This window comes from Anticarsia gemmatalis, chromosome 18 (genome assembly GCF_050436995.1).
Source record: "Anticarsia gemmatalis isolate Benzon Research Colony breed Stoneville strain chromosome 18, ilAntGemm2 primary, whole genome shotgun sequence".
In the NCBI taxonomy this organism is placed as follows: Eukaryota; Metazoa; Arthropoda; class Insecta; order Lepidoptera; family Erebidae; genus Anticarsia; species Anticarsia gemmatalis.
Window position 1 is genome coordinate 7,561,382 of NC_134762.1, and position 26,760 is coordinate 7,588,141.

The 26,760-nt window shown below is 32.9% G+C and overlaps 1 protein-coding gene across 3 annotated transcripts in view; it reads left to right on the plus strand.

Moving 5' to 3' along the window:
• Positions 1-26,760, plus strand: part of LOC142980690 (synaptotagmin-10-like) — a 111,128-nt gene that overhangs the window by 36,909 nt on the left and 47,459 nt on the right. For 2 of the 3 annotated variants that reach the window (XM_076126218.1, XM_076126220.1), the window contains exons 2-3: positions 14,093-14,255; positions 15,486-15,636. In XM_076126218.1, coding sequence (XP_075982333.1) covers positions 14,093-14,255; positions 15,486-15,636 — 314 coding nt within the window. The remainder of the gene's footprint in view (positions 1-14,092; positions 14,256-15,485; positions 15,637-26,760) is intronic. The other variant, XM_076126219.1, reaches the window with a different exon arrangement.

Here is a 26,760-nt window from a genome sequence, read left to right on the forward strand (position 1 = left end):
AGCCGTTGAAATGCAACAAGTATAACAGAATATTTACGATACTAACACAAACATCATAAATTGTAACCCGAACATTTTAACCAACTTCCCATAACTCCTACGCCAGTTTTTCTTCAAGGATATCAAGAAAATTTCGATACTTTTTATCAACATTTCCCGATGTTCTGCGACCCGTAAACCAGTAGGCTTATCCTTATAAATTATAACGAAGATATGAATGTTTCTTGAGGAAAACTTCCTTGTTTTGGGGAAATAGATAATAATATATAATAATGGATGGGTTTCGAGTATTGTGAGATAAAACAGAAGGTTTTGTTGCCACGTGGCTTATTATTATAATGAAGATCAGAAATACTTGGAAAGGTATTCTAGTTGTAACCAGTCAGTTCCGTTCTTTTGTTATTCTGTTGCTAACAGATTTTTACACTATATTATGTCTGACATTTGCTTATTTCTTAATAACTTTTACGGTAGTAGAGGTATAACTAGTAATGGGGCCGTAAAAGTAAATAAAATAAAAAGATTTTCTAAACAAAGCTCTCCCTCAGACTCTTTCATTGGATCCGAACCCTGGTGACTTCCTTACTGACCAAATAAGTGTTCAAATTAATAGAACAAAAGTATTTCAAAAATTTTATCAACGTTCATTTTAGTTGTTGCTTGTGCCGCCTAGGGGGTCTTTTTCCTGTGACTCTCCTACCGATAGAGGTTTCCTCCTAAAGGAGGTAGGGGTTAGGTCTTTGGAGTAGGCTTCAAGGCTTTAATTAAGTAAAATAATATTATTCAATTTTCCAACATTAAAACTGGATATGAATAGAAATTATGTCCGACTCTATAATGTAAAAGAAACCTCAACATTAACATAAAATATACATCATTATCTTATATTTTCTATACGTTCCTTTAAAAGTCTTCTGTTTTATACCACAAGTCTAGTCATAAAATTTACATTTTCACATTCAACTCGTATTATTTCGAAATGTCAACGACTGTACAAAAACATTATTATAGATGCATTATATATGCGTGGTTTTTCAATTCTATTGTATTGACATTCAGTGCAGGCATTCGTTCATGCAAAATTTCATTTTCTCCTTTACAATTGTGGTCTGAACTGAACTAGTCCGGACAAGTTAAATATCGCGTTCGTTCCCCAATTTAATTCGAAGCGCTGACCTCTGAAACTTAGTTGGGTTATAATTTAATTTGTTAGGTTTGTTTCGGAAGTTATTTATCGCGTTTCTGTGTAGGTTTAGATTTATTATGATACTTAAACATAGCTTTTCAATTATATTTGGGTGAAAACCGAAAACGTTTTTGGGTTCAAAGTTTTGTGGTACAAAACAATTGATGGGGACATTGATTGCAGGAAAATGTTGCTTTTCGGTCCGAATTTCTTTTTGGTCCGAATACAGGAAGCTTCATTGAATTTTAACTAACAGTAAATAAATCAGTTATTCACCCACATTTCGCAAATATAAATTAGAAAATATCTTTCTTTGCCTGACCATGAACCTGAAATACAACCCAAGATGTCGTATTCAGAAGTCGTACACCCTACCGGCCAGACCACTGAGGACGTTAGAATTTTTAACGAAATGAAGGTCCAGGATGTAACTTAGCCTAAAGTAATATATGCAATAATAATAATTGTTTTATGTTTATTATTCAGTATAAAAGTAAATACATCTTCATTACATTCACGATGACGATGCATAATGTAACATTTGTTATATTACGTGTCTTAATTTAAGAGCTTTTTTCATAAAGGCGCGGCTGAGCTATGAGAGAGGTTTATGTTTATGACTGTACAACGCAGGGACGGGCTGAGGAATAGGCTGTATTACTATTATTTTTGTTCTACTATTATATTGTTGAGAGAACTGATAGTATAGTTTTGGTTTCGTGCTTAAAGAATAGTGATAAGGCAAAGATTTTGTTTGAAGTTCCCAGCATTATCATTTACTTAACATTAACTTGTTTTAGAAAAATAATTTTGCCCAAAAGCCTACCTTTAAAAATTATTGGTCAATTTTTTCACTATAGAAAATTACCTCAGTTAGTTTGCAGACGTTGCGAGCATTATCTTATAATTTTTGATAAGTAGAACCAATTATAGCACTAAACTATTTTAAAATTGTATCGGAGTGTACGCCTTCTAATTGTTGGGAAAAAATATATTTGACGACAAACACAAGTATCTAGTTTACAATTACAGGCAAACTATTTATCATACTTAGTTTAATCTCAATCAAATTATAACTAGTTAAAATCATCTATACTAATATTATAAATCTCTCATATAACTTGAACACAACAACCATATCATAACCACGTAATAATATATTTTAATTACCATAAAATATTCTCAGGGATCGTATAGTTTAATTACAATGTTGAAATATTTTGGCGGCCATATTTAAATAAGTTACACTCTTTATTCGGAATGGTTGATAAAATATTCCGTTGTGTATTTTATATTGATGGAGGCTAAATGATAACTGAATTATTTACTCGAAGTGCAAAATGTACATTGTTTTGTTTTGTACAGATTCATTGTAACGCATTTACAATGAAATTTTGAAACATTTGTTTTACAAACTTTTGATCGTTATTGCCTTTTTACGAGCATATTGTGATCAACCTAAAGAACCATGTATCTGTAAAAGAAAGCAAGCCTATTTTTTATTCTTCTATAAGGCAGAAATATTCTAATATAAATAAGATAAGAACAACAGTACTTTGGCTGACGTAGAAATCAAACCCGAGGCTCCTGATCAGCAGTCGTACACTACCGATCGCGCCACAGAGACAGTCAAAACAGTAGTATTGAATTGTGGGCAATAGTTACCAAAAATAGTTCGTTCCAAGTGCAGCCCTGTATGTCACAATAGTAGTAAATCAACCGAAGGCTATGGCGGTCACATTTTTTACGAGCACATATTTTTCAACTGAAATCACTTACTACATATAAAAATGGCAATTTTAATAATGTAACTTTGTAAAATTTTCACAGAAAATGTAGTAGTTTCTTCGAAATAAAAGTTTTATTAAATTACGTGACACTTGTTACTTAAATGCACTTTTATTACTGAGTAATATGATTGTTATTTGAAATCTATCTTCAGAAAACTTGAGTCTGCATTTGGCTGACTGATGTCTAAAAGCGCTAAATATTATTTGAATCCTACTTAGTATTTAATATTCAGTAGTTTGAATATTTCAATCTAGCAGTTGTATTTTCTTAAAGCGATTTAAGAAAAAGTCATTGTCACATTTTCTATCGCTGAGTTAGTATTATTCAAGAAATCAATTCAGACAAGCTAAGCCCGAAAATTTCAATCTTTCTCAATATTACGTAAACAAGGAAACCTTGAACAACTCGATAGCTTCAATAAATCAATGTCAATATAATCAAATAACCAAACTTTTGTTGAAAAACAACCGAACTATTTCAATTAGGGAACATACCAAACTTAAGAACTAGGTCTCATAGTTTAGGTTTTAGTTTTTGTCTAGACTTGAGTTAGACCCTGAGATGTAACTTTTCAATAAACAAAGGCCTAAAATAAAAAAGTTTGACAAAAATAAAAACGTTAGTATTTTTTAACTCGACAGCAAGTTTTTGGTAAAATGTTAAATAACTTTTGGTAAAAATATTAAATCTTGGCAGGCTTTGCTTTTTTTGTTATATAAAGTTTACGTTTTTTGCAAACGTATATTTATTGAACTTTGCGCCTGTCGAAAACCACAGGCTGATTTTAACACTCGTAATCTAATTTGAATACACTAGGAAGATGATTTAGTTGGGTGTTAAAGTGAAATCAAGTGTAGGCCACACTTGATTCTTAGGGTAGTATTAAAAATAAAAGCAAACTCCGGTCTAATGTATTCAAATATAAGTTAGGAAAGACTAATAGCAGTTTGCCAGACCTAAGAATCGAACCCGTGAGGCTATGATCAGTCGAATACACTACCGACCGTGCCACATAGACAGCAATAAACTATACTTTTAATAAAACAGGTTTAAAAATGTTTCTCACTTACATGATGATGCAGAGCCTCTAGCCTACATTATTAACTTATCACTTGAACAAGGTTACTTTCCAGACAAATTAAAGTTATCAGTGATTAAACCATTATACAAAAAGGGATCTAAAACAGATAAAAATAACTATAGACCGGTAGCACTATCGTCTACATTTTCTAAAATATTTGAGAAGGTTATACATAAAAGAATTTTAAACTTCTTAGAAAAAGGCGATGTGTTGTCAGAGCAACAATACGGATTTAGAAAAGGCCGTTCGACTCAATTAGCCGCATTCAAGTTAGTAGAATCCATTATAAATAATATTAATATGAAAGTACCATCTAGCGTTTTGTTCTTAGATTTAAGCAAAGCATTCGACTATGTTAATCATTTAAAACTTTTAGATAAATTAGATAATTGTGGTATAAGGGGTATAGCATTAGAATGGTTTCGGTCATATTTAAATGGCAGGAGTCAATTCACGCAAATATGTAAATTTAATGATATTAATAGCAATTTGGAAGAATTTAATTCAGAAGCAAGAAACAACAACTTTGGCGTCCCACAGGGAAGTATATTGGGACCTTTATTATTCCTTATTTATATAAACGATTTACCTCAAGCGTTGGGAGCGCATGACTCTGTACTTTTTGCAGATGATACCTCAGTTATCATTCGATGCGATAATAAAGAATCCTATGAAGATCTTGTCAATACTACTTTACAAGACATAATTAACTGGCTTGATGCAAATTCATTAAAACTTAATATTGACAAAACCAAAATAGTTAATTTTAGATCACAAAAGGCTAAATGTCAAAATCTTAATATTGTTCATAATGGTCAACCAGTGGAACAGATCAAAAGCACAAAATTTTTAGGTATTACTATTGATGAACATTTAACATGGAAAGAGCATACGGACAACCTTTGCAAAAAAATAAATAAATTCGTTTTTGCTATAAAAAAAGTAAAGGATATTACAAATAAAGATACTTCATTAATGGTATATCACTCTTATGTATGTTCGATAATTAGATACGGTATTGTTGTTTGGGGTAACTCCTCTGACCTAGTGAGGGTTTTTATAGCCCAAAAAAAATGTATCCGCGCTCTCTATGGAATACAACGCTCCGAATCATGCAAACAAGTCTTTATTGCGGAAAATCTTCTAACTGCCCCATGTATATATATATATGAAATAGCTAAATTCGTCAAGTACAACATTCATCTATTTGAGAAAAATGATAATAATAATAAACGGAGAACCGCACAGTCTTATTTAAAAATGCCCATACCTCGCTTGGAAATGTTTAGGCGTAGTTGTGTTTACATGGCGCCTCTCATCTTTAATGCCTTACCTGACACAATTACTTCTCTACCCTTTAAGAATTTCTGTACAGCATTAAAGAAATGGTTGGTAGAAAAGTGTTTTTATAGTGTAGATGAGTTTATTAAGGAACATGCTAAAAAAGCCTATCACTTTAGAAATGCATTATAAAATAATAGAAGGGTTATAAAATAAGAAGATACTATATTTCCTTAATTTTGTTTTGTACTATTATAAAATGTTTTTATTGTAAATTTTTATTCATGCTTGGTATGTGTAATAGATAAGTGGTATGTCTGTAAATAATTAATTTTATTAGACTATTAATAAACTATAGTTCTGTTTTTGTAAGAGATACCAAGTTATTTGTTAATATTATATTATGTGTAGTGTTAAGTTTTAATATTTTAACTTAGTGTTAATGATGGCATCCCTATGTCAACCTTTTTGTATATTTGCATGCTATTGTAAATGGCAAAATGTGTCTTGTACCTATTTTTATTTACTACCATGTTTTGTTACCACATTTTACGCAAATAAATAATTATTCTATTCTATTCTACATTTAAACCGTGTTTCTTTTGATTAAAAGTCACACTAACCGCGTCATATAAAATGCTGGCCACTCATAAATACGAAGGCTTATGGGATTATGAGAAAGATATGTGGCTGGAGAGATTCATTCTTCACACTCAGAGAGTAATAGTACATAGTACAACCAGTAAGGATTTATTTTGAGGTTTAATTTCGGTACCTACATCATCGCCTCTACAAAAATGTTTTTTGTAGAGGTGAGGTGATGATGTATCGAAATTTCACAATAAACGTCTTATGTAATTTAGGCATAAAGCTGTCACAGCTACTACTTAGCATGCGCCTCCTATGAAATTGCCGAACGGTTTGAACCCTAAGCAATACAATAATGACTTTTTGAAGTTATGTATTTGAGAAATAGTTATCACTTGTTCTCACGTTGAAGTATCGTGATGAAACCTTGTATGCCTAAAGTTTACCTAGAAGTGCAACTCATTTTAAGAGAAGATTTAAAGTTCCCAACCCTCTCAATGTACCGCTCTAACTATCCCCTCTTATTTAAGGAGGAGACCCTACAGTTAAAGATATATTCAAAAACATAACTTTCAACACACTCCTAAATATTCAACAGTACAACGTAAAATATCATTTACATTTTGCGGTGAAACCTCTCTTTAGGGGTGAAAGAACGACCGCGAGGTGTAACTCGAATGAGTTGTACTCTCCCAATAGGCCGTTAACATACGTTTAATCTTGGATTTCCTTCGGGATTCCTTTAACTTAATACTTGGATGATTAATCGAGAATAGGTTTTCATTGTCTTGTGTTTTAATTGTATTTTAAGTTCAACAACCTTTGTAAAATAACTAATACTTGTTTACTTTGTATGGCAATGATTACCGATTGTGTGTAATGATTTTGATCAATATTAGTAAGAAAATAATTTGTTGATATTTTATTGCATTGTTTTTAAAGAATTTCAGCTGTTTAATCATTATAGTTGGAATTTTATTAGTAACTAAAGTAAATTGTAACGCTAAAAGCGTTAAAGATTATACGCGATGTAAGATTGCTAACATGGGACAGACATTAAACGAACGGAACGCTACTAGTAAAACGATTTTAACGTAATGTGTTACCTAATGGCAAAACGTTAGTGTATTTTATATACCTCTGTCTACGTTTTCGGGTATTATTCGCGTGATATTATGTATCTATAGACAGCTGAAACCAGTAAGTCATTGGCAATATTTACGGTTTCCAGACTGTTTGGAGCCGTAGTTCCTAAACACCTTAATACAGAAATCCATTGTGTTACTAAACATTGTACTTAAATGTAATATCAAAGTTTATTCAGTGTTTAGCGCGGGTTAATGACGCGAGGTAAATATTTAAAGGCTTTGTGTTAATCGGTTTGATCAACTTTGTTCAACAAAAAGTTTGTTCATTTCCCTTCTTTAGAGTTTTAAAGATTTTATCCCTGTGTTTAATTTTGTTAGTTGTTAGTACAATAAACGTTTAAAGGCTTAAAACCAATTTTATATATAGCCAATATGTTTGCTACCTGCACTTAAGCACGGAATAATTGCTCCGATTATATGATTCTCGTTTCCATCGTATATTACTATGTTCATTATTACTACTTATGACATTTATTTTTTACTTAAAAAAATTTTTTTACTTCTAACGATTGTGACTCGTGTGTAAGGACTAAAACATCGATGTTGTGCGACTTTTTTAAACCAAGCGTGCTGAATCACAGTATTTTTTTACAATTGTACACAAAAAAAAAATTCGTCCAACACCTTTACTTTGACTTGCTTGAAGAGAATAACTAATTATCCTATTATGTATATCGAATAGGTTTCATATTATTATAGATATGCCAATACCTATCGGATGCGGCGAGCGGTCAACCACAACGTAGGCTGGGCATCAATTAGCGGAGAGACAGTTAATAGGCTAGCTTGTGTTGCAATATTGTTCTAAGGTGAATAATAAGTTAAGGTTAAGACTACTAAGGATTCAAGTTCCACTGGGAACAAATATTTGTCATCAACAAATTGGTAATACGGTATAATATATAATAGGAGGCGCAGATTGCACTCGCCGTGGTCGCAGAGTGCAACCTGCGCCGAAACGTTAGGCACTTTAAGGTAAAATGCGTGTTCGCGTTAATTCCCGTATCCTATTATATGTATATTAAACATGCAACGCGAGAGTTTAAAAATTATGGTAGGACGGTATATTTTGCACCTTATGTTAAATGTTTGTATGTCAGTATTAGACCTCGCGACACAAAAAAAAACCTCGTGTCTCGGACGCTTTCAACAGAATTTGAAGTAAAATTTTGAATGAGTTATGAAAGAGTAAAAAGTATAAAAGTGATTTGATGTAGTACCATGTACTTAGAAAACTGCTAAGAACAGGCCTGTGCCTTGCTTCAAAATGGTAACGGGTTATTTACGGGTCGGATAAACATTGTTATCTGCATTTCGGGCTTCAACTATTCGATATATCTCTAGAGAAATTTCGATTGCGTCTCGTTTTCAATGTGATTATTCTGCCATTTGAGAAGGCATTGGGTATATAAGTGCATCGACCCTCTAGTACATGCCGAAATTGTTGTGCTCTATATTTATTATGCAAATAATATTGTTTTGATCGAATTTTTTTTAATATTTCCATATTTATTTAGGTTATTTTATATACAGGGTGAATTAAGGTGTTTTCAATATTTAAAGCAGCTTCCCTTGGCCCATATCTTTTTCTCACCCTGTATAAGTCCAGTGTTTGCAGAGGTCAGCACTAAGCTCATGGCATAAATCGCAGGGGCTAAATATAAGTCATTTTCATTTCTAACATAATACAATCGAAAAATATTGTTTCAAGTTTAGTAAAAGATATTTCAAGGTTTTAGACGTGACATTGTTATGACACGTGTTGTGTGACAAATTATAGTTTTTGAATATTTGATGTCACAATAGTTCTTAATTGACGACCAATTGGTAAGAATTGACCGTGAAAAATATTGTTTTGGATTATTATTCGTAATTACTTACTGAAAACAAAAGTAATTCAGTATAAGTAATTTCTAGTAACTTTTGTTTTTGAACTTCAATAAGTAAACAGATTGCTTGGTGGGCTGGTTTTATTAGGGATTTTTAAATAGACAGATTGACGTATCTGCAGATATATGACGTGCTCTTTCAAAAGTGGACCTGTTTGCTACGTTTTAAGAACTGACCCCTTCTTTGCCTTGTCGTAGGCAAGCTACGTTCTAGGTTTTTCCTTACTTGGAGAGGAAAATAATATAGTTACAAAAAACCTCTTTTCCTCATATTGTCACATACTAAACTTTAGTATGCACGTATTAAAACTACCACATTTAATAAATTACTTAGTATAAATTCATAGAACAATAAAGAGTTCAACGTATACTCGTGTGCAATAACTGTGGAGTATACGAGTCTCTTGTAAACTGCACTGCACGAACCCAATGATCCTTGAAACTTGTTCAACACTGAATTTATGAAAGTATTCCACTCCATTCTGTTATATTATGCACTGTAGTTGCTATCTCTTTTGTCTTTAGTAGGGGTAAGTCCTTAAAGTATAGGTACCTAAGAACCCGCAATTAGCCACCATACTGGCTAATTGGGGTTTTTCTTTATTGGAAGAAGAAAATAATATAGGCTAAAATTTATTTTCTGACAAGTCCATTGTCATATACTGGGTTTTGTATTACAGCATTGATATGCACGTATTAAAACCACTACATTTAATAAATTACTTACTATTAAATTCATAGAACAATAAAGAGTTCACCGTATATACTCGTGTGCAATAACTGTGGAGTATACGAGTCTCTTGTAAACTGCACTGCACGATCCCAATGATCCTTGAAACTTGTTCAACACTGAATTTATGAAAGTATTTCACTCCATTCTGTTATATTATGCACTGTAGTTGCTATCTTTTGTGTATAAAACACTGGAGTCGAATTTTAGTTTAGAACTTTCAAATACCTGTATTTTTTTTCATTCATTTGCCTCTAGTTGACTCATGCGGCCTTACGCATAAATAGCTTTCTTTTTCAGTACTTAGTTTGCAAATTTTTTGGTTTTTCTCCTATATAAAAACCTATCCCGTGCTTTTCAAAGTTGCTGTTTTTGAATTGTGCACTTAAATTAGTAACATATTTCGCTATTAATTGACTTGGTTGTCATTTTTCTGCCTGTCTTTTGCGCTATAATTTAAATTGTGAAAAGTTGGATAGATAGATGTACTTATCAGTTGGTAAACGACTCATCGGTAAGGATGTATTTGCCGTGGCGCTTTGTGACGAGTAGCCATTAAATTGGTTACATTTAAGATCGCCTAAGAGGCCTTCAGCTGGCTTTTGCAGAAAGTAACTTGAATAATCGAAGTAGTTCTAATTGATACAAAAGTCTTCGAAGAAACTAAGCACGTGTACAATTAAAATAGTGTTCCCATTAAATAAACTATTTCAATTTACCTTGTCTTCAAGAAATATACTCAATGGTACAGACTCAAAGCTATTGACTTTAATGATTAAATAAGGCCTAAAGTTCAATATTAGTGGAACAATTTTCGGTATCCAACCGGTGTAGAACCACTGTATAAGGAATTCTCGGTAATGTTACAATGACAGTAGTCGGTAAGGCTTCAATTGTAAGGTAATGTTTGTATTTGAGCTTTTCTACCTTGATTAATGTTTAGGCTCTTAAAAGGAACAATGGGAATCATTTTGGAAGGCATCTTTGGAATTTTAAAGGCATTTTTTTTGTTATTTAGTATGTATTGAGAATAAAAAAGACAATTTGTATTTCTTTTTGTATTGAGTTTTTTAATGTTGCTTAAAAGTCGGATCAGGCAGTAATAAATTAGCAGTGATTATTTAATGTTGTGACCAGAAATATCAAGAAGAATATAGAATCATATTTACCTATTTTTTTCGATTTTATATCAATGAAAAAAGATTAGTACTGATTTGTGTATTGCCAAGTATCATTTTTCATTTAAAAAAATATTTCAATGTAAAAAGTTAGCTTCAAATTGTTCTTTAAAAGTTTATTATTTTTTAGTAAACATATTCTGTGGTTTTGAATTCCGAATATTTTCATGTACAACTATTCAAATATTGATGTAAAATCTGTGCATCGAAAATAAAAAAAAAAGTTTTGAAATTCGAAGCATCCGAACTAGCAATTTACCGCTGGCTGAAAAATACGCAACCAATATTAAACACCAAATATCGTACAAAAAAAGAAAATCTCCGCGCGCCATTTTAATTGAGTTACGAAATTAAATTTCGGTTCAAGTAATTATATTTTGATATGAATACCTATACTATATAGATATTAATTTTACTCCAGCACAATGTTTTTTATAATTTCGAAAAATAAAATAACTTCTAACCGAAGTTATAAATATTATTACCTAGTACAATATATCGTCACCATTATCTCCGAATATTTATCTTAATAAACTACACGATTAACATAATTTACCGTCAAGATTAGGTTAACAGAAATCACTGAAATAATTTTGGTGATCCCAAGAATGTTAAGCATTAATGAAGTTAATTAGAACTGCTTAAAAATTGAGAATGTCGTACCTACTTAATAAATCTTTTAGCGAAAATTATGAACATCCATACTAATATTATCAAACTGAAGAATTTGTTTGTTTGTTTGTTTTTTGTTTAAACGCGCCAATCTCAGTAACTACTGGTCCGATTTGAAAAAATCTTTCAATGTTAGGTAGCCCATTTATTGAGGAAGGCTATAGGCTATATATCATCACGCTACGACCAATAGGAGCAGAGTACCAGTATAAAATGTTACAAAAACGGGGAAAATGTTGACCCAATCTCTCTTATGTGACGCAAGCGAAGTTGCGCGAGTCAGCTATTCGTAAATAACAGGATAAATCAAAAATTACTGAAGAGGGTGGGGTATTTTCATATAATTAAACCGACTTGACAAAAATGCAGCTTAATTCTTCATCTTTACACCTACTTGAAATTGATATCTACCCAGATTTTGGTACAATAACCTTTGTTATGAGACAAACCAAACAAAATATGTTCGCAAAGCTTCATTATAATTACGGAAATTAATTTAACTTGTACCAACTTTGACGGCACACACCACAAGGTGCTTAATTGTTTGACATAAGACTTTAATTATTTATTAGGGTGAGTGTGTTAAATGTATTGTTAAAGTCGCGGCTCTGGCCGTTAATTGGCATTTAATAAAAAATCCCTCTTCTGCCATGATTTTCTGATCGAATTTTCTTTTTGTCGTTAAAGATGTTTATTACGTTTCTTATAAGAAAAAAAGATAGAAGATGCGTGAAATCAATTCATGTTAAGAACTAAAAATCATCATGCGATCATATCAAGGTACATTGGTACAAAGTATCTCAGATACTTTGATGCTTTTTGTTATGCCTTATTCATAGTAAATATATAATTACTTGACCTTTGAAGCAACTTTCAAGCATCGTGTAACGAAACATGATCAGTAAATAATGACAGGGCATCAATCTTTTTTCTTGAAGATTTTCTTTCAAAGGACACTTTTTTCGGAGTAATCTTGTTCTAGGTCAACAAAATATTTTTGGGCACAATTAGGAAAAATTGGCTAGTTTAAAAGGAGAATCTCTATTATCTGAACTCTTTTTAAAGAGGCTCATGTAACTTAAAATTAGTGCCTTTGATATCGAGAGGTTGTTACTTTTCACTAATTTTACTGGTTAAAAATAGATAATTTTATGACTTTGTATAATTCTTAAGACGTTAATGATTTAATTTAACTGTTAGTTATAAACTATGAGCCAACAACTTTTTAGCGAACCTTAGCATGAATGATATATGTTATTTGTAATTAATAATTATGTATATTTCCAAAACAAAGTAGCTATATCAAACAGGCTACCATCAGCTGCATAAGCTGCAGGTCACTGATGTGCAATACAAATTATCAGTTCGTATACCTCTGCCAGCCTTGTATACACGGCTCCCTTCAAAGTTTTTGGACTAAAGCAAATCTAATGGACCGAAACTGCCTGACTGCTACTCTTCCACGGTTACATATGCCTAAATAGTGACATTTTGAAAATAAAAAAAACATGATTCTAATAATAATAATAAAATCTCTTTATCGTACACACTGTACCAGGTAAATATGGAAGTAAATAAAAACAGTATAAACTCAAACTGGATACAATTTCAATGCACAGTCGGCTGCCTTATCGCACAAGGAAATCTCTAACAGGCAATCATAGGATGGAAAGAGATGTTATACATCCCTGAGTCGTTACTACAGTTAATACAATGTTTTGTAACGACAGTTCATCCAAAAAATGCGGACAAAATTCGTCTTGTTATAGCTCTAAGATAAACTAAAACAGTACTCCCCACAGTGACCTAACACATCTTATTAGTTTATCTACTATTACCAAAGAGCGTCACTTCCAATTAGTTGGCAGACACCAATAGACATCCGATACGGCTGTACTCTCAAGGGCCTGATCTGTTTGTTGTGACGAAGGTCGTTGCCATGGCAACGGCACTTGTGCTTAATATCACGTGATGTTAAAGCTTCGGTGATTATTATGTGTAAGATGTTTGTTGACTTAGATACTGGTCTTGTTAGGGAAATATTATTTAGTGGAGTGGCGTAGTAGTTTAGATGGTCGGTTTTGACATATTTTATAGATACAGAAAAAAATCAGTTTGTACTGTTATCGGTATAGTGCCACAACTTAGTAGAGAGTCAAGGCATGATTTTTTTTCTAGATTAGAATGCGTTGCTGTGTTTTTTCAAAATTGAAAGCTTTATCAAATAGGACACCGTCTGCTGCAAAAACTTGAAGGTTAATGATGCTCTAAATTCAATATTTTGTATACACATAACAAAAATAAGGAACGCTGTTTTTAATGAAACTCTAGACTTTTGTACGCTTTTTCTAGTGTCCTGTAGCGCGATACTGAAATATCGGTGCTATCGGGTGTTGACAATTTGATATTTAAAATATACTGAAAAAATAGTTCCTACGGCAGGCGCTGATACTTCATACAATTTTTACAATTGATAAACGGACAGTCGATCGTAGTGGGAAATCCCTCTGATGTAATCAGTTCTTCATGAGTCCTTGTTCTTTCCCAGGAGTGGCAGGAGTGTGGCCAGCCGAAGGGCTCGAAGGCCCCGCGGGGGTGCGAGGCAGCTCAGTAGACTACGCAGCGGCGCTGTTGCTGGCTGCCATGGCTGCCGTGTTGCTGGCCGCTGTGGGCTACCAATGTGCTGCTACTTGGCGCTGGATTATGGGCAGGTGAGTGACTAACAACTTTGTAGATTCTTTCCTTTTATTTCCTTGTACTTATCATAGAGCAATATATATCTTTATCGTAACTAAAGTGGAATACAGATTAATAAAATTCTTTACCAGTTCTTTGAACAGCGATCTTAAAAAGATTTTCTTCAGTTTTTTGAACAGCGATTTTCAAAAGATCGTTGTTTATTTTCTAGTCAAAAGTTGCTCTTAGCTTAATGATTCTCGATTGATAGCATGATAAGTCACTTAAGTCGGGTTATATAGATACATTTTCAAAGTATACTAGAGTCCTTTCCTCGTTTGATATCTATTTTGACGAACATAGTAGGTATGTGATTCTCAAAAATGCAAATTGTAATTTTATTGGAATTTGAATTTTATGAAAATTCAAATAGTACAAATTGCAAATCAGAAGCGGTATTACTTTAATATATGAAAAACACTGAAACTGCAGGTAACAAAACCAGCTTTTATTCTATTTAACGCCACCTCACAATGCTCCTTAGCTATAAATTAATTAGTATAAAAACAAAGCACACGGTCCAAGGTCGCTGGACAGTTATGTAAGCTTAGGTCCTAGATTAAACACACGTTTGTTTATATAGAAACGTTTGTGAGTCGTATTTGTTAGGTGTAGAGTTCATTGTTCATATTCTTATTGCAATTATTTTAATGCAGTTTTCTTATAACTGTTTTTAAACATAACATTTAAACTTTCGCGTTACATGTTTAATATATAGTATACGGGAATTACCGCAAACACACATTTCTTTCAATCTTTTGAACCGTCTGACACAAGATATAAAAAAAAATCTCTAAGCTGACTATGATTTTATTTTTCGGGCGTATCAATCGAATCGAACATTCTGTTTTAATATATAATAACAACAAAATGTCATGTTTTTCATTAATTTCAAAATATCTTTACAAAACTTTTGCTCTGCTACTTTCTCTTAAACCCATTTTATCTTCTTCTATATTGCTATCTTACATTATCCATCCTAATATGATCGGTTCCAATCAAATCTTCAGATAAAAATTGGCCACTGGAAACAGAAAACAAGTATTTAAACCAAACTTGTTCATCTTGTTTTTATCGTTATGATGTTTCAAAACAACAATTCAATCGTATCCAAACTACTATCTAAAGATATGATATTGAAACCGATCTATCTACCAACGCATCATCAGTAGTTTCACCGCCCTAACCCGGTATACAACGGTCAGTTTGTGCAGGGCGCGCCGCGACTCCGAGGAGAGCAACTGCGACTCGCTCTCCCGCCAAGCTGCTATACGCATCAGCCACTCACTGCCGGACCTACAGACCGAACCATTGAAGCAGGAGTACGTTCAGGAGCATAAGGACCCGGCTAAGAAGGTAAGTTTCTTTAAACTTTTTAGTATAAATAATTGTGAGAAGATTGTGTTTGTTAATTTTCACGTGGTTTTGTGTTATGATCATCAAGCGGACAATATTTTGAACGCAATTCAATCTAATATCAAAATATCGCTAGAGTTACAGAATACAGGGTTTTATATAAAACAGTTAATAAAAATCTTACAGGACTCGATAGTCAATAAAATCTTGAAAAATCGTAAAACAAATGGTGCAGTGAAGAGGCGAGTTGGTTTTCAGGATTTCAGGATTAATATGTGTAAAGCTTTTTCATTGTGATTATGATAAATTATATTGTTACCAACAACTACAACCCATCTCGGAAACACTGATAAGTTTTAGTTCTTGAATTACAGCTATATTAAAGTCAGTCTTATTTCATTTACGAAAACTAAAATCCGGCGGTTACCAGCCAGTTTCAGCGTTAAATTCAAACAGCCATATTGAACTGATTATCCTAAATCGAGACCGAAGGCCCAATTTGCGTCATCGATGATTAACTTAAGCCCTAGCGGTACAGATTTGTAGCCGAATCATTATGTTTGTTCTAGCATGATGCTTATTCCCAAAATTATTGTCTTTATGTCCTACAACGTCCTAACGTTAGATGTTGTTTGATATATAGAAACTATGGATTCAGCATGTCATATCATATATTCGAGAATAAAATTGTTCTAGTCACTACATAAATCTTTATATATATAATTCTTCTGTAAGTGTGTATGTCACTGAACTTCTCTTAAACGATTGGACCGATTTTAATGAAATTTTTTGTGTGTGTTCAAGGGGATCTGAGAATGGTTTAGATTCACAATTTTGTCCGCTGGACAATGTTTTTTTATTCATTTTTTATGGCAAAACAACGTTTGCCGGGTCAGCTAGTATAATCATATAAATAAAGTCACCTAGCGTTGGTTCTCGTCGTCTGTTCCAGATTAAGTCAAAATGTACTAAACAGCTTTTACCCATCAATTAAACTATTTCTGAAGTAGTTTACACAGTATAATTTGTTAAAATATTGTGTACCTAAACTGGGCAAAACTGGAGCGGGTTAGTATTAAAAAAAAACAGTACTACGCTTAATTTGTTACTAGATATTTTTATACTGACACTTATGTAATGAAGTTTCCTCTACAAATTATATATGTACTTCCAAAGGATCATTGTACTCCGCTCCACAGGTGTGAAAATTGACAAATAATTTACTGTATACGAACTCAGACGTTCCCAGAAAGCTTTCTGTTGTCGCCATGATTTATCTCTCCTTAATGTCAACAGTTCTTGTGAAAACATTTTGTTTGGAATACTCAATGCATGTGTTATCTTTAGGGATAAAATTTAAAAATATTTTGAATAAAAAATTGAAGCCTTTAGGCGTAGATTTATGTTATATTTCCGTTCACCCTTTTATGATTGCCACGCGTTACTACGAAATCAAAATGAAATGTTATAATCAGAAATTAAAGTAAATATTTTGAATAGAAAACAGATTTGTTATCAAATTCGCGGAAATTTGTAGCGTATTGCGTTAAATGCAATGTATACAATCTAAAACGGTTGATGTTATGGCATTGAATAAATTATTGTACACGTGCTTAGGATAATATTTGCTTAACGGAATCAACCGGTTATATGATTAGCTAAATAAATAGGTAACTTAAAACATACACGTATATGTATATATGTACTTATATTATTGCATTATATGTGTAATGCAATGATATAAGTATGTACACATAAAATCACACCGTTTTCTCATAGGCGTAGGCAAGAGACCGCCATCTGACTTGACCTTTCTGAAGTGATATTTAAAGTTTCATAATTACTTATTAATTTCACTACAGTAAGAGAATTAAGAAGCATAGTAAATTAAAATAATGAAAAGGTGTGTGACTTGCAAAAGATAGGTGAGACATGATTTTACTTGACGTCTTTGATCAATCTCATACTACATACTAACTTCTAAATAATTCGCAACGAATATTTTCAAGTTATATTGTAATTTTTGTCCGTTATTTTAATGTTTGTAAAGTCCACGACGCGCCGGGTATAATATATTATTCACTCCGGTGGCAATTGTAGACTTTTGTTATATAGACAATAGTATGACGCATTTTGAAAAGAACGGAGGCACTTTATGGCTGTCACGTGAGCATATTCTTTACATACATCAATACATAATGTCACGCCTTTTCCCATAGGAATAGACAGAGACCAAAGAACGCCACTTGGTCGTTGGTGAGGCGCCCATAGCCAGTTGCACTCACCGGTCGGTAAACGATCTGTGGGTTAAGCAACCCTTGGCGCGGTTATTCCATAGATGGGTGACCGCATAGTGGTATTTGAACTGGGCGTCTCCGGCTTCGGAGGGCACGTTAAAAGTCGGTCCCGGGTGGTTATCTACTACAATAATAGTCGTTAAGGCCTTCGGGCGGCTTGAACAACTTTGACACTAGGTTGACTAGTAACTACCATACTATAAGAAGAGAAGAAGAAGCCACTTGGTATCATCGTTACAAACTTCCCTTGCCTGATTCAGATCCATACTTTGCCATACAGGATGCCAGTTACGAGTACTTTTTTAACCCCCGATGCAAAAAGAGTTGTGTTATATTAGTATTACTTAATCGATATTATATTATGATTTTTCTTTTATCAAATGTCTTTGCGTTAATATTTTCTTTATTTATTTCTTTCTTTTCACTTGATTGCCGAGCCAGCAAGTTCTATTTCCTTGCATTTTATATACAAACGGAAAACTTAATCTATAATTAATAAATCACTTTCCTAGATCCGTCTTTCTTTAAGAATAACATGGGAATTATTTAACTATCATTGCAAAAGATAGGAAAAGCCTTTCTTGATCCCAAAAAGAACTGAAGAAGAAAGATCCCAAGAAGAACCAAAGAAAACTGTATGAAATATTTCTAATAGAAGTTTGTTATTAAATGTCTGATATTTGTATGCAGACTTGTCTCCTTACACGACACTGGCCTTATAAACGGCGAAATATTTTTTCCGCCATTAACTTTATTTATTGCGGTATTTCTCAGTAAACTGTTAAGAAAAGGATTCGTCAAAGTTGTTTACCTGATAGAAATCACTTCACAGAATCGGTGATATTTTTCGTTGTTTATTTACTGCGAATCTAAAAAATCAGTTCCGCAAACAACTTTTATGTGGCATGTAGGTATCTGCAAATATCTCCGAATGAGGAAATATTACATAAAGTTATCAATTTTTCTGAGATCAAGAACGGCTTTTCCTTTATAAGTTTGCAATGATAGTTAAAGAATCTCATATCATTCATATTGAGGACCGTATCTTAAAACATGATTTATTTATTTGAGAACCATAGTAAACATTAGACATTATATTCTGTTATCACGAGCTTAGTTTATGTTTTTTTACTGCAGGAAAGTACGGCGTTCCAAAAAATTGCATTTTTCTACATAGCAATAAAATTAGTCATATCGTTTGAATGACGAAACTAGAGCCTTTGAACTATGTTATATAAAAATATTTCATAGTTTAGAATAACTATAACCAATCTGGGTGGAGCCGAAGCGCCGCTAGTGATAAATAAAAAAATTAATAATGTACAATTTAAGCTTAACTGATGTGTAAATTGTACAAAACCTTGAATTTAGTCTCTTATATTTGCAACTCGGAATAATTTGTTGTTAGTCAAAGCGGAGTAAGTCGGAGTTGATCCGCCAAGGATTACGTTTGAAACCAATTGTCCTTGCTGAACAAAACCCGGGATTTACACTATACGGGCGAGTTATCACGGGCGTCGAAATGAGAGGAGATTTAACTGTTACATTTAAATAATGGACGGAGAAATCGAAGGAATTTGGGGAGAGAAAGACTTATTGACACGTTAAAGAAGACTGCTTGAGGATTTATTTTGTACAACAATACCTGCATTTTGGGAAGCATTTCTAGGTTTTCTTAATGTGGCATTAATATTAGGTCGGGGAAAAAGTCTTTTCGCATTATAGTATGTATGAACTTGTAATAAAATCTTTTCTCAACACAAAAAAGTTTGATATTTGGGTACCTCACTAGCGCACTGAAAGAAACCTAATGAACCCTGTCCTCATTTGTGATTCGTGAAGCCAAAGAGATTTTATTACAAGTTCATACATACTATAATGCGAAAAGACTTTTTCCGCGACCTAATATTAATGCATATTGATACTATATTTAATTTTAGTCTTAGGAAAAAAGCGACACGTATGTACATTAGCATCGTCTTTTCGTTGTCTTCTTGAAATTAAAACACAGTAATACATTAAATTACAGTATTTTCAAACTTTATACAACACAACATTTATTATTTAGTTATTGTATAACATGGTTTGGCCGGATACAATACGATCAGCACAACATGTTACTTTCTAAGCACCTTTTCCAATTTACCTATCTACACTGTAATTTTAATTCGTGTTGCATGACTACTATCTACACAAGGATCATGCATTTTTTACTATGTATTTCTTGACGTTTCGAACGATTAACTTACTTAACTATAATTTGGTTTAAAACCTTAACCACAACTTTTCCGATAGTTAGTATAGATAATACGCTACATTTTCTTCTGTAAAACGTACATTTTCTCTTATTAAAACATACTACCCTTGAAAAATACCTAGAACCAATATTGTACAAAAGGAAGCGAGCTCATTATACTGCGGAATATTACAGTGAGATTATCGACCAATATTCCAAGTTAGTCTTATTGTTTCTTTGAATATTTTAATCCGGAGCTCTTTTGAGTCGCATTGCAAGCTGAATGCGAGCATAATTAAAATACGGTTTTTACTTTGCTATGTGGTGAAAAAAGTTTAGCGATATATTTGGCTCTTTTTTGTTTTATATAAGTAACACAATATTTTCATAGTATAAAATATTTATTAAATTATAAACTAGAGAAACAACTATAGTAGATGGTAAAAAATCGATAGCACAGCACATTTTCACTCTTTGCACTGACTGACAGAAAGTTTGAAATTAGAAACTGTTTTCTACAAATCCCGCTAGGGGCGCTGATCAATTTTTATACAAAAGTATCTCGATAAAAAATATAATTTATAGTATTCATCTCCACTTATTTATACATAATATATTACCTAAGTTCGTTCATCAGTATGTGTTTTAATACATAATATAACAAAACACACGTTGAAAAGCTTTATTAGATTTAGGCGCCATTATCTATTTTGGGAAATGTTTATGTAACATTGATTGAACGCGACAAATATTAACGACTGTCTCAATGTCAGAGCCGAAAATAGGTGATCACATTATTATTATCTCTAAAATACATAACACTTATTATACTAATATTATAAATGTGACGAAAGTTTATGAACATGGGTGTATGTTTGCTTTCACGCGAATACGCCTGAATAGATTTTTTTACATTTTTGCACACATATAGTGTATGGTTAAAGTTAGACAAAGGATAAATAGCGTATTGTAAATTTAATAGAATAAAAACTGTAAAACTATTACACTTCAAAAACATAAGATTCCTAAGTATATTTAAAAAAAACATTTAACCTGGAATAAGGGATTAAATTATGGACACGAGTGAAGTCGTGCAGGTAGACTCGTGCAATATGACTTTGTTACTAAAAAATTTAGTTCATACCGTCCTAGCTTTTTATCTTCACTTCTATGAAGTAAGTACGATGTTTTTTGTTTTTTGTGGAATGTCTAGAAGATAATCTAACTAACTCGTCCAACGGCTAGACGGATCGATTTCTGAAAATCTAAAGTATGTGATGTTTTGATCGTAAATTGTCTGAACTTTATTCTGATTCTTATCAACAGTATAATACGGTTCAAAATCCACACTAATATTATAAGTCTGTCTCTCACGAATTCATAGTTAAACTACTGAATCGTTTGACAATAGGGTAGTAGACTGCGCTAACGAAAAGTTATTAAGCTTGCACTTGTAAAAAGTTCATCCAAAATGCTCTGGTAATGGAAAATTATATTAGGCACTCGTTTGATACCAACAATAATACGATTAACGACAGTATGTTTTTTTTAATACTTAAAATGTATTTTTAATATTTCATAACCAGTACCTAATTATACTAGACGGTAGTCAACTGTACAGCATTGAAATAGGCGAAGACTTGAGGCTACTAATATACTTTTTCAAAAATCTGATTTTAGGCAGCAGAAAACAGAAATACGGGAATGAACTCCATAGCGGAGGGGTTAGCCAGTGTGATATATTTTGTTTACGTCTGGTGTGGATTTGTAAACATTGATTTAGTACTCGTATGTCTTCTTGGTAGTTCATTGCCAGGGATGTGAAAGTAATTTCGAGACATTCTTCTGTATTTGATGGCCTTGTGTCAACAGAACAGAAGGCGATTTTTATGATATCGGGGACCATTATGTTTCTATGTTTGGCATCACACAGATGTTTAATTTGAAATAGTGACTGAGTAACATAATTCTTTATTCATAATTTATAATTAAAAATTCACAAATAAACAGTATTTTCACAATTGCATTATTCAAAGCCATATAACAAACTAGCTGACCCGCGCAACTTCGCTTGCGGCACATAAGAGAGAATGAGTCAGAATTTTCCACGTTTTTGTAACACTTTTTACTGTTACTCTGCTCCTATTGGTCGTAGCGTGATGATATAAAATATACTTTTATTTTCACGAAAAAAAATCTCAAAATTTGCGCTAAGGCATATCCGCCATTAAAACAGTTGCCATGACAACGGTATTTTGTTAATTCAATGTCATTATAATATTGATTGTTCGCGACTTCGTTCGCTACCTGAATTTTCCCGGGAAATGCGTCATTTTCCCGGGATAAAAAGTAGCCTATGTCCTTTCTCGGGTATCAAAATATCTCCATACCAAATTTCATGCAAATTGGTTCAGTAGTTTAGGCGTGATTGAGTAGCAGACAGACAGACAGACAGACAGACAGACAGACAGACAGACAGACAGAGTTACTTTCGCATTTATAATATTATAGTATATAGTATGGATAATAAACATTGACTGTTCCCCTGCATATTATACCTACCGGAAAAGGAGTTAACTACGCTAGCCAAGAGACTTGGCAACCCTTTAGGCACTGTTGACTAACCAAATAAAATCTTCATCAAACCATTCAATTAGGTCTATCGTCAAACATAGTTCCTGCCGCAAGCGACTTCCTCTGTCCAAACTATATTAGACACAAAATATTCTAGCAAATATTACAAACTAGGAAACTAGACTAAAATTCGATCTGTCAGTCTGCGTGAAAGGCTTGTCCGTAACTGACAGTCACGATGGCAGGTAAAATTCAGCGAGTTCGAAATTAAATTTATTCAGGTCGTTTTACACGTGTATGCTTTTTGAATAACTATTTTAGTGTTTTAGGTTTTAAATATAGTTGTATACGAGCTGAGCGTCACCGTGCTTCGGATGGCACGTAAATATTTAGTTCGCGCGATTCTGTACAACGATCGAGTACCGACAACCGGCTAGTTATTGAGAAATTTTCTTTTAAAATCTGATCAGCGCCTCTATCGGGCATCGTAGGAACTATTTTGGCAGCACATTTTAAATGTCAAACTTTTGACACTGGTTGTTATCAATTACGTTAACCATTGTTAAGTCTAGTCAAAAGCCTTCGAATGGTCAATTTTGAGACTAGGATTAGTAAGAAGCGCCAGTTGTAGGCTATGTTCCTAGAAATCTACGAGTATAACTAGTAGAAATGAAGTTTCAATTTACAAAACGACAAGGTTAGTCTTAAATTAAAGTTATTTATGCATGTATAATTACTTGCATTCTTTTAAAAAGTGATAATGTTTTCTACATTTACGTACATAAGGGAAGAAAAATGCACAAGCTTACACACAATTCTTTTAAAGCACAAACGTTTCACTAACTAAACAATTGAAGCAGACTCCACAAACAATCTCATTCAAATTGAAACAGACGTTTCAAATGGCATTTTAACTTTGGTTCATATTTCAACGCCGCAGTTTGTTCAACGTTCATTTTCTAAAAAGGTGCTTGCAACTTTAATTACGGTTTGTTTAAGGTTGTATGCAGATTAGAACGGTTCCGACGAACAGAGTGCTGAAAGACTATTTTGTTTTGTTGGACCATTTGAAAATATTGTTTAACAGTCACTGCTGCAAGCTTTTTTATTTTGAAAGGCACAGTACTTAAATTCTTTAGTCTAGACTTAGTAAGGTCTGTCGTTTAACTGCGAGAGCTAGAATCTTAAAGGTTGCCCTGTTCAGATTTTTTAGATGTTAAAAAAAGATTTTATTTGTCTTAGCCTTGTTGAGTGAGCCACTGCTGGCAAATATAATAAGCTATTTAAAATGGGAAGAGATGCTAAGATGTCATTATTTCTTACATACATACATAATATCACACCTTTTTCCCATAGAGGTAGGCAGAGACCAAAGAACGCCACTTGGTGCGATCATATTATTTCTTGTCTGTTGAGTCCGAGTACATAGAAATACTAATTGTAGTATTCCTATGTAATAGATCGCATAATGGCAACATTATATACAGTATATAGGTATATCATATTTTGATCGTCGAGAAAACCCGTGCAAAATTGCATTTCTTTCAACGTTAAATTTTTCACGATGAATTTCACAATCTGTACCTACCTTTATAGAAATGATCCGCATATATTAACGGTCTCAGTAATATGTACGCATTATACGAAGGAAGTTTTATGAAGGATCTAGTTGGTAAAGGCTCATCTGTTTAATAGCAACTTTGTGGACCACCTGCGTTCCTACGAACAATTTCGATTAAGAATGAAAGGGATTGGCCGAACTTGAGTATTTATTCGATGCATAAGGTTTTGTACCAAGAAATTAATTTAAAATGTAATTCGTATTTAACTAAATTACCAATTAAAATTTTAAATGACCGATTTAGCGAAAATAATTGGTATCTATTCCTATGATTCATTACTTATTTTTTTATGGCATCACCATTAATTTAAAAGTATATTAAAGAGAAGCGTTAACATATGACCGATGACTTACTTATCTATCTTAATAGGTCGTGGTTTAGCCACCCATTGTACTACAGACCGAAGCTGGAAGATCAAAAAAGATTTCAAGTATTATGTAACTCTCAATACTAATAACCTATTCAAAATATCCCAGTAACACCTTTTCACGAGAGCAACGACCGAAAGAATCTTTAGAAAAACATGAATGCATACAAAAGCAATAATTCAGTCCATTCACACATCCCGGATAAAAAGTGTTCCAAAGTTATACAATTTATAACGGCCAATTGAAAATGTATGACGGACGACCTTTAGAAATATAACGGCGTAGTTCAATGACCTTCCATGGGAGGGGTCAAGAGGACCCTTGGAGGGTTAAATTGCTTCGCTATCTTCACGACCTTGAAGGGTTAGGATTTTGTTGACTCAACCTCTTGCCAGACAGATGATTCTTTTTTCTGAACATTTTGATTTGATTTTTTCGTTTGGTGATGATTAGTAGTATTTTTTTGCATGAATCAGGGTTTGTAGACACTCGGAAAAAAGGGACTGGGGATTGAAGTCACCCCTAAAGGGAAAAGCGATTAACACAAAATATCTTCAAGAATTAGGGCCGTATTATTACATGCTAAACAACGCAAGTTCTATTATTGGAAAGAGATAAAGGAGTTAACAATGAACGCCATAGTGGCTTTTCACTAGTTGTCAACTGAAATACATAATAGCTCCCCTGGACGGTTTAACATTATGGCCACAGAGGTAAAGAGCACTCAGTTAAGCAAGACGTCATATTTATTTTTCCTTCGTAAAAGCGTCTTCGTATTCAATGAATTATGATTGCCTAGGTTTTGTATTCACAATCAATCGCGTGGGAAACAAACTCTTATACCATTATTATCAAAAGAGTGTATAAGAAATATTCCAGTGCCTATTCTTCTCACGTAACTCATGACCTATAGAAACCTAACTTGTCCTTACCACATCTGTTTCGTCTAGGACAATTACATGAGTTAGTGGACTATAATTAATTGAATGTCTATGTCTATTATCATGGCCCTAGGGATGTTTGGCCATTGTACATTTATTGAGTTAGCTGAGACTGTTTTGAACATATTTATTGAGTACTCACGTTCGTAGAGGCTGGAGTACAGCCTTTGTTTTTAAATCTACTGAAAAGCTTATTACTTTTGTTTTATTGTAGACATTTATCAGGGTTAAATAAATTAATCGATAGATTTGAATTGGCTTTCATCGACTAAATGACATTCCTACATGAAGTAAAAACTATCAGTTGATATATTGATGATTTTAAGTATGTTCAAGTAAATATTTTCATAGAAAAAATTGGAAATGTCAATAAAACGATGGTCCCGCGTTCTCAAAATTGACTTCATGTAAATTTAAATGCAAAAACCTCATTCGCATTGGAGTTTTGGCCCTTTTTCATTAACTAATAAAATATCTTGGATAAAATACCTATTTATTAAGTTACAAGTATTATTATATATTAAGTATTTTGTAATTTCACATTATTCCAACAAAAAATATCAATTTTGATTCCAGCCTCTAAATTCCCAGTTTTTTCCTATTTCTTGGGAAAAGTCATGCCCTCATAAGTCGAAGTTTTTTTATTATTCCGTCTATTCCTCCAGGTTTTTGAGGTCAATGAACTAATCTCATTAGTTTTATTTGGGGTAGAAACAGACGTACAATAAATAGGCTCTTTTCGCTTTATTAGGGTATAGTTTTTCCTTGGACATTTGGAGAAATTGGACCTCATGTGGGTAGCTAATAATTGAAGTGGGCCCTTTAGTATTTGTTGAAAAGGTTATGAAATATTACTGGGATTATTTTCTATTTTATCTTAATGATAGTACTTTAACCTAAAACTTGTCATTATTCTATACCAGCTTACGACCGCTACTCCGTTCGCAAAAAATGATACTGAAACTACCTAACACCGTGTCAATTTGTCAAATTAAGTATATCAAAATCTACAAATCTGGCAATTTTGTTATATGAAAAATTAAAGTTAACAAACACAAGCTTACACTCAAAAATACTGCTTAATAA